Source organism: Tasmannia lanceolata, unplaced genomic scaffold (genome assembly GCF_043159265.1).
Source record: "Tasmannia lanceolata isolate RefF3 unplaced genomic scaffold, GAP_Taslan_0.1 ptg000008l, whole genome shotgun sequence".
Taxonomy (NCBI): Eukaryota; Viridiplantae; Streptophyta; class Magnoliopsida; order Canellales; family Winteraceae; genus Tasmannia; species Tasmannia lanceolata.
In genome coordinates, this window is record NW_027518685.1 from 15,147,655 (window position 1) to 15,156,890 (window position 9,236).

Consider the following 9,236-nt stretch of genomic DNA (forward strand, 5'->3'; position numbering starts at 1 on the left):
TTGGAGCATGTAAGGGAGTGACCAGTATGAGACCAGTGGTGGGGTCGAAGCATGTATCATTAACACTATGCATAGCATCGGTTTTCGCCTATAAACTTCACTGGCCGGCCCACCAATCCCAACATGTATCAGAGTGTCTGGTTCTCCCACAATAAGCACACTTGAGTTTGTGTTTGTCATCCACCACTTTATTCCTCTTGAATTGTTTCTTTCCTCCAAGTTGACCACTCCACCGTTTATTAACAACCACAACAACCCGATTGTTAATTACATGATTTCATTCCGTAGAACTAGGGGTGGCCAACCGGTTCAGTTCTCGGTCCTTGGTTACTTTTTTTTTCGGTTCTCGGTTCCCGGTTCCATGAACCGTAAGAACCGAACCGAACCGTAGTACATAGTAGGACCGAACATAATCAGTTCGGTCCGGTCCGGTTCTCCGGTTCTAATGGCTAATTACTAATTACTAATTATAATTTATAAAAACTTTTAATTAAAGTTATAATATAAATTACTTTCTTATTATAAGAATAGTATTAACTATTACTTATTAATATTATAAGTAATTTATATTAATAAGTATATGTATAATAGAAATATAAAAAATATTATATATATATATATATATATATATATATATATATATTAAAAAGTTCGGTTCTTCGGTTCCAGAACCGAACCAAGAACATTAGACCCGGAACCGAACCGAATAAGTTCGGTTCTTCATCAGTGGAACCGAACCGGACCCAAAGTATTTTTAAACAGTTCGGTTCCGGTTCGGTTCTTCGGGTCTGGTTCGGTTCTGGCCACCCCTACGTAGAACTGCTACAACTCTCTTCACTTTGGATATGAGAGTATACCATAGACAAAGGGCGAAGAGCATCTCTACTAAAGGATCGGTGCCCGTGCAAGTTCAAACTTGAAATTCAGTCTTGCCAAAAAATGAAATGTATGTTGATGCTCCATGCGCTTCTTGGCATCGTTAGCATTTTCCCACTCAAATGGCTGTTAATGGGTTGCTACTCCCACATACTTCGCAGGGCAACAAAATATTCATCAAGTGTCCTCTCTCGTAGAATCAAATGGGAGGCAGTTTGTTGAAGGCATTACATATGAGCAATATTTTTCTGTTGTGAATACGCCTGAGCGACTGAATCTCAAATTCGTTTTGTGGTTTGAAAGAACAAGTAACCCATACAGACATGGAGTTGCAGAGAATGCAATAACCAGTCCATAACTATGGAGTTCTTTCCCACCTATCATACTACACATCTGAATTATTTGGTTGTGTAACTTTGCCAGTTCGGTATCCGATCTTATCGTAACCAACAATATACAGCTTAGCTGCTTGAGCCTACTCCAGATAATTAATTGGTCTCATCCAGCTTTATAGCAGTGATCTGTAGACTTGGATTATCACCATGGGTACCCATAACTAACCCACCGCTAGGATTACTTGCAACTACACCGCAATAACCTTCTTCGGGACCCATAGATGTTCCACTCAGGAGAACACTCTCCAAAAAACTAAGCATAGATGATGAACGAATGCAGTAGAGACACATAAAACAGTCCAGCATCATCAACCATCATATTTTTCTGACCCGAAACATATTTCAAGTTCATCCAATATGTTTGGAATGGGAATAGGTAAGGAGAAACCAGGCAAGAAAAAACAAGATGTAGCGGGCAGCAATATAAGGGCTGAAAAAATGATTTAGCACATTCAATACTTAATTGATCTCTATGAGACCACCTCCATTGCATTCCCCATAGAGAAACCACATGAATAGTTCCAATCAATCATCGGAAAAAAAACTGCAAAGCCCTACTGCAAAGTGCTAACGAATTAACATATAAATGTTGTTTTTTTATTCATTTTCCATTCAATTGTCTTTAAGGCATCTCAAACAGCTTCAAAAAATACCAGAAAATTACCACAATCTAGGATAAATCGGCCCCTTCACAAAGGTAACTGATTGAACTTTATCAGGGAAACTTAACCATACTGCTGCCGACATCAACAGTATAACCAGGTGATGTCGTCAATGACCAATCGTCACCTGTTCAGCAAGATTTTTGGCCGATTCTTCCCTTGCTTTGGTACCAAGTTGTAAATGATGCAAAGGTCCCTTGGGTTTGTAGAAGGAAGAAGGAAAGAAAGAAAGAGAGAGGAAGAATACGCACATGTGTATTCTCACCCATGTCCCTAATATGTATTATTTATGATAAATAGATAAGAAAAAAATGCCCTTATAACTTGTGGTTCTATTACATTATATATGATATCATATCTCCACAAGATCTTCAGAATGAGGGGTCCTATACAGAGGCTTCTGTACTGAGGTTGGGCAGTCTCCGAATTGTGAATGGGAACCAATTTTCTACCCAATTTGCATAGAGCCTAGCTAACCAAACGAGCTTTTCAACATAAAATTCTGTTCTCATGTCTTCTGCTCGGTTTTCTTGCTTCAAAGATTTAGGAGAACACAACAATGGTCCACTTTCCGAATTTAAGCAGCAAAGAGGTGTTGGATCCCAAGTTTTGTCAAATGATCCTTCTGTGTAGGTGGTTTTTGGGTTGATGGGATTTTATTGCCCTTATAAGGACTGCTTGGCTCTTTTGTTGGATGAAAGGGAAGGGACACTTGTTATCAAGGAACAGGAGTGCTCACATTGTGGGAGACTCTTCTCTGCACAGAATAAGGTGCTGTGGCATTTGTCTGAGTGGAGTTTTAGGATTGTTCCATACAAGTCTTTGGTTTTGGGGTCGATGGGATTTTACTGCCTTTTTCGTTGGATGAAACGGAAAGGACGCTTGTGATCAAGGAACCGGAGTGCTGTAATTGGGGGGGGGGGGGGGGGGGGGGGGGGGGGTTGTTGTTTCTTCTGTGCACAGAATGAGGTGCTGTGGCATTCGGGTATTGGCTGAGCGGAGTTTCAGAATTTGTGAAGGGATGAGAGGGGAAGCGAAGATATTATGTTGATAAACCTTGCAAATAAGAGGCAATGGCTGAGGTGCCCCAAATACTGATTTTTTGAGGGGTGTTCATAATACTCTTAGAAATGGTATAGTAATGGCTTCCAAAGAGGGCCTAGTCTCCCATAATATTAAATTAAAATAATCTTATTTGCAAATAAGACGAAATCTAGTGGCACCCTAAGAGGTCCTATAATTATGGTTTCGTCTTGCAGTTTGATTGTTTCTCCTAGGGCCTCGATTTCAGTACACAGATATGACAGCAGTTGCTCAAAAGAATTACTGAATATCTCCCTGATTTGGAATAAGTTAGGCTTTTGACACCCTGGTATAGTGAAGTTGGACTTTAGTTTCAGATTGACGGCAGAAGCTCCCTCTTCTTCACGGTCCCCCTTGTGGTGGTTCTAGGAATATTGAAAGGTATGCTTTACATGCTTTGCCTTGCCTTGTTTCTCTTCACTACTTCTATGTTTGTGCTGCTTTATTGCATACAAGGTTAGCTTCATTCTGATTGATTTTTGTGCAACGATTTTGACTTCTTTACAATGTATATGGTTCTTCTTTGTTATGTACTTATAGCCACTTCACCATGTGGGCAGCCTAGTGTACAAAGCTCCTGCCATTGCGGGGTCTGGGGAGGGCTAGACGCCTTTTGTAACAGTCTCAGTTATTATTTTAGTCTCATTGCAAGTAAGATCCATGTGGTGCCATATAATATACCCATTAATCTCTATTACAACTTTATACACTTCAGATTTGATTTTACCTTTCTCGATTGTGTTGCAGCCTTTGTTGAGTGTGGATTTCCTATATATGAGAATTGAATTCGTTTGATTTCACTAAGTATTCGTCATTTCTTCTTGCATTTTGTTTAAGGATAAAGTCATTTTCTCCAAAGTATTTTGTTTTTCATATTTTTAGATTTGAACTCTTGGAGTTGCTTAGTTTCAATCAACTTCTACGTAAAATGTTCTTACTATAGGTTTGATTTTCAAAGACCCGTCTTTTGCTTACTATTTGGCAAAATTGGAGAAACCATTTCCATCTTTTATATACTGCAAAGATCAAATCAAGAAAACCGAACAATGCGATTAATGCACTGGTTTTTGTGTTTTCAATCTTCAAGTATATGTGTCAACGGGTGATCTATTTGGGTTCTCTTGGGTCTTTTTAAATAACTTTTGTTTCTTCCCTACTTTCTATGTGTGCTTTCTAATACTGATTAAGATCAGTCATTTGTCTCAAATAGATGTTCAACAAAATGATGGTCATTCCCAAAATGTTACCATTTATATTATAAATGAGTGATTTAAAAGGAAGATTGAAGTTTTTTTGTGGATTTCTTTGATAGACTGTACCCTTAATTCATTATGCAACTGTGGACCGAAAATTGCTATATCTAACCAGTGTGCCTTCTGCTTGAGATGAAGGTGTTTCTTAAACTGAGACAAGTATTAGCTAGGGTTGCAACTCGGGTCAGGTTCAACCTGAAAAAAAAGTTGGATTGGGTTGAGTTCGGATCGGGGTCAGGTTCGTGTTGAATTTTCTCAACCCCGGTTGAGTTCAGTTCGGGTTGAGGGCTTGGGCAACCCTACCCGAGTGACCCGACATTTTTAATAATTTTTTTTAATTTTCTAAGCTTAAAATCTCAGGTTGGGTCGGGTTGATCTCGGGTCAGTTTGGAAAAAGGGTTCCTCGTGTCGGGTTGAACCTGTTGGGTTGGAACTCGGGTTGAGTAAATGGTTGCTCAGGTTGGGGCCTGCCCCGACCCAAGTTGCACCCCTAGCACTACTTGGGAGTTAACATTGTGCAACCTTTTCAATTGGAACAGTTGGAATGAGGAACACATTATCCTAGGAATAATTTTAACTCAAACAGATGTCAACATTCTACAGAGAACATGGTGTTTGTTCGAGGAGTAAGCATTGTTGTGCAAATTATACATATATCTGAGAATTTAACCACTTAAATGCAGAAAACCCTTATTTCTGGCTGGGAAGTGGGAAATGGATGGGTTTTTTTAATGGTCCGATCTGATTTAGAATGGACTCTTGTTTGAATTTGAAATCAGCTGCAACAACAAGGGATCACGGTAGTCTACTGGTCCGAATGCCGGAAAAAACATGTAGAGAAATGGGAGCTTTCTTGACCTTTGATTGGATGAGGGTTTTTAAACTGAGATTTGCCTTTTGATCTCCTAACCCAACAAGTCAGTAATGGCCCTAAAAGAACAAAAATGCATCTACATCAGGGCTTGTTTGATTGCACAATATCTCTGGGTTTTTCAAGTGTTTTGTGTGGTTTTCAGCTGCCATGTCGGCAAAATATTGTGTTCTGTTCAGTGCAGAGTTTGAAAATACTAAGAGATTACTTGGATTGTCTCCTTCTTTGCTCACGTGTCGTACCAATCAGCTACTTGCAAAATTCAAACAAAAAAGTGTCAAAAAGATGGTATTTGCCTGAAAAATCTTGGGATTGATGCTTTTTCTCTCATTCTCTTTCTCTTCTCTCTCTATATTGATAATTACACCCTCTATCACTGTTCTACGAGGGTTGACAACCAAACACTGCTTACCACTATTCTTCGAGGAGACCATTCGGTGTGTCTCTTTGTTGACTAATTCACCACTATTCTACTAGGCAAGTGTATGCAACCAAACTGAGCTTATAAAATGACAAATTCATACACCATTTGTGCAACGCTGAACATGTAAACGACTCATTTCCCTTTATTACTTGGACAATGTAGAATCAAAGTAAGAACAAATACATCCTAATTAAACCAACACAAATACGGGATAACTATACCGAAGAAATGAAATAAACGTGAAGAAGAAGAACAGCACGCCCTACATGCATTGCTTATGATTACTGTAATAAAAATATAATAATAATAATTATTAACCTCGCAATAATCTCCGTTGATCTCAATCTCTAGATTAAGTGTTAATACGCCTGCAATTCTTCCTAATTTCTCCTCTCGACCCCGTCAGTGGAGAGATATTCCCCATCTTAATCATGGATTTGGCAAATTGATCTATAAAAAGATTGTTGTTCTCTGCGTAAGTCTTCACTAACTCCATGGTCGTTTGGCTCTTAGTAAAGAGGATTTCATCTGAATTTAAAAGTCCCTTTGCCCCTACAATGTTCTTGAAGTAGTGATTATCGAATTTGGCAGGGGTAACACGGTCCAACGGGAAGAGATTGTTGTCCCCACCAGATCTCGGGCAGCCAGACCGGAGCTGGGCGGCGTAGGATTGGTCGAGCGTGGGGTCGGGCTGCCCGTTGCCCGTCTGGTTGTAGAGCCTCTGCCTGAAACTGGTGCACCTCGAAAACCCTATGGTGTGGCTTCCTGCATGTGAAGGTTAAGAATGTTAACGCCCCATGCGTACGTTAGAATTTCCTCTTCTATAAAATGATGTTGTTCCATTTTTACTTCCACCAACATTTGTTTGTTCTCTCCTGAAAATTACTTTTTTTTTTTCATGAAAATAGTCAAACGAAAGGGGTGGAAATGCAATTATTATAACATGGTAGTGCCAATATCATTAGCCTTTAATAACTGTACAAACTCAGCTTCTGTCTTCTTTTTTTAATTGGCTTATGAGAGCCTTTTGAGAACTGTAATAACCTCTGGCAACTGTTTACAAAATAAAAGACAAGATGACCTGGTGCAACTATCGAAACATGATAGTGCCAATATCAGTAGTCATGGCTCGGTGATCAAGACCGTTCATCTTATAATCACCACTGTGCACGTGGCAGTCACGTGGATTCCAGAAATCAACGCGGTTGAATTATCTCATTTAGGCTTTGTTTATTTTGGAATTTCAGAATCGATTTTGTCCAAAACTGATTCTTGGACTTAAAAATAAACGTAATTTTGAGTTCAGTAATCAGTTTTGGACTCAAAATCCAAAACAAACAAGGCCTTGGGAATTTTAGGACACTGTTTTCATGAAGTTATGAGAATGCCACTGCAAGCTTGTATTGTATTGAACGTTACGCACACGGCACATCCTTTTTCTTGAAAGTTATGATATTGCCACACCCTCTCTGCATGATTTTGTTTAAACCATAAAATGAAAACAAGGGACGGATAGGATGAGTTAATTCACCTGAGAGGGTGACCAGATCTACGGTGTTGAGCCCAACGAGCTTGAATTTTGTAATGATTGTCGGGAGGGTATTGATTGGAGCAGGAATGTTGTTGTTTGAGCCACTCAAGCTAGCACCCGTGGAGTCTCTCCTTCCCAGTGGGACATTCCAGTAAGGACCCCCAGCCTAAAATGTCACAATCAACACACCAAGATGTTAAAATAGGTCATTCTTAAGGGCATATAGATCATTTGACAAAATGGACTTTGGTTCTTTGGGTAAGGCTATTTTGGTCATTTTAATACCTTGCGGGGTGTTTGAGACCTATACAAAGGGTGGCTTTTTCTAATCACCTAAGAATTCTATACAAAGACCAAAATAGGCTGCAAACTATTAAAGGAGATTAAGAGGATGGTGTGTGGGTTCTCACCAGAACTGTAGAATCTCTGGCGGCAATGGCGAGAATATCAGCACAAGAGACTGTCTGTGGGCATTCCTTCTCTAGGGCGGATTTTATCGCGTCGATGACTTCGAACCCTCGTGCAGAATTATTGTTCGGGAGCGACCCTTTCTCGCTGATTATAGTTCCACTGCTGTCTAGCAACAAGGAAGCATCACAACCCTGCAGATCAATATACAGTATTAGTAAGAGAAACCCAACAAGGCAAAAGAGGAGGGTATTTTGGTCATTCTAGAATATAGGTTGTAACAATTAGGCGACCTTGAGTTGAGGGCTTTTTTTGACGTCTGAAAATTTGGGATATAAATGATGAGGGTACTTTGGTAATTAAATCGATGATCCACAAAAAAACAAAAAAGACATGTACGACCATGGTTTTAAATCTCCGTTTCGGTAAAAAAAAACGAAATTTCTGTAATTTTGGCCGAAACCTTGGAAAAAAATTACAAAAAGCATTTTAATTTTTTCAAATTTCGGTTTTGGTCTTGACTGAAATCCGAAATTTCAGATTTCGGTCGAAATTTAAATCCACTGCTACGACTTATTTTTTAAAGGATAAAAATGCCTACTATGTAAATATTAGGCGTACTCGGTGTAGAAAATAAAATATGTATTGCCTACTATGCCCTTCTTCTCAAGGAAAACATGAAAAAAGAAAACCACTAAAACCATAATTTTCTGATGCCCAAAATACCCAAGATAAAACTTTGATTTTTTTATTTGAAGGAGCTGAAAGCTTGATGGGACACGCAGCGATCAACGAGAGATATCTGAAGTTAAAACTTAGATAAGTGATATATTCGCCCCTTTTTTACTTTGGGTCGCCTCCTAAAAGATTAGAGCCGAGTAAATTAAATGGACGAATTAATCATTTCCCAAGTAAATGGAGCCTAAACGTTCATTTTTACAACATAAAACAAAATTTACGTCCATGTTTAGCCTGAACGTTAAAACAAAAGGAGGGGGTGTTAATAACAAAACAAGGGGCCGGGTCGAACCTTAACAAAACAGTCATGGAAATGGAGCCTCAGCAAAGAGGCCGCCATTCGAGTTTCTCTAGCGACAGCATTAGCAACGACTGATCGCACAATCTCTTGAGCTTTTGGGCATGAACGGGCGTAAAACTGCGGATTAAGGTATTCGGAATAGCAGAGAGGTGTGAACACTAGCATTGAAAAAACCAGAACACTCATAGAGAAACCCATCTTCCTATATTTTTCTTCCCCTCTCTCTCTAAAGAACAAAACCCTTAAGAGATAGAGAGGTTTTGGGGGGTCTTTGTGATGATGAAATATGAGGATGGCTTGGTGTATTTATAGATGAGATGTTGTGAATAAAAGAGCTGGAGAAGTCAATAAAGAGGGAAAAAGAACGAGAAATTTGTAATTGGTACCTAATTACTACAAGATCAAGAGGAGAAGGATCAGATTACCAAAATAACCTCCTTTATGGATGAGAGTAACGTGTATTTTGCCAAGATTAAGAGACTTTTTCGTTCAATGAACATTTGACCAAAATACCCTTATTTACAAAATTGAATTAAATCAACTAACCTAGGGTTTGTTTGGATTACTGGGATCAGGCATTGGAATCGGCAGCTTATTCCAATTCCACCCTATTCAATCATTTGGTTAGAAAAAAACAAAAAAAAACAGAACAAAATCAAAGGCGTGGAATTGACATGGGGGTAGAAGTAAAGGT

The 9,236-nt window shown here is 39.1% G+C and overlaps 1 protein-coding gene across 1 annotated transcript; it reads right to left on the reverse strand.

Moving 5' to 3' along the window:
* Positions 1–5,680: 5,680 nt before the first annotated feature.
* LOC143884520 (peroxidase 72-like) lies at positions 5,681–8,830 on the reverse strand. The gene is made up of 4 exons (XM_077388144.1): positions 8,534–8,830; positions 7,506–7,697; positions 7,096–7,261; positions 5,681–6,329 (listed from the first exon to the last, which is right to left on the reverse strand). The coding sequence occupies exons 1-4, from the start codon at positions 8,738–8,740 to the stop codon at positions 5,917–5,919; spliced, it is 978 nt and encodes a 325-aa protein (XP_077244259.1). The 5' UTR covers positions 8,741–8,830; the 3' UTR covers positions 5,681–5,916.
* Positions 8,831–9,236: the final 406 nt, after the last annotated feature.

Bases quoted from the DNA above. Each gene is read 5' to 3' on its own strand.
- LOC143884520 (XM_077388144.1), bottom strand. From the start codon at position 8,740: ATGGGTTTCTCTATGAGTGTTCTGGTTTTTTCAATGCTAGTGTTCACA. The intron at 7,262-7,505 runs GTGAGAACCCAC...GTGACATTTTAG, and splicing joins CCAGAGATTCTACAGTTCTG to GCTGGGGGTCCTTACTGGAA. The intron at 6,330-7,095 runs GTGAATTAACTC...CTTCACATGCAG, and splicing joins AGATCTGGTCACCCTCTCAG to GAAGCCACACCATAGGGTTT.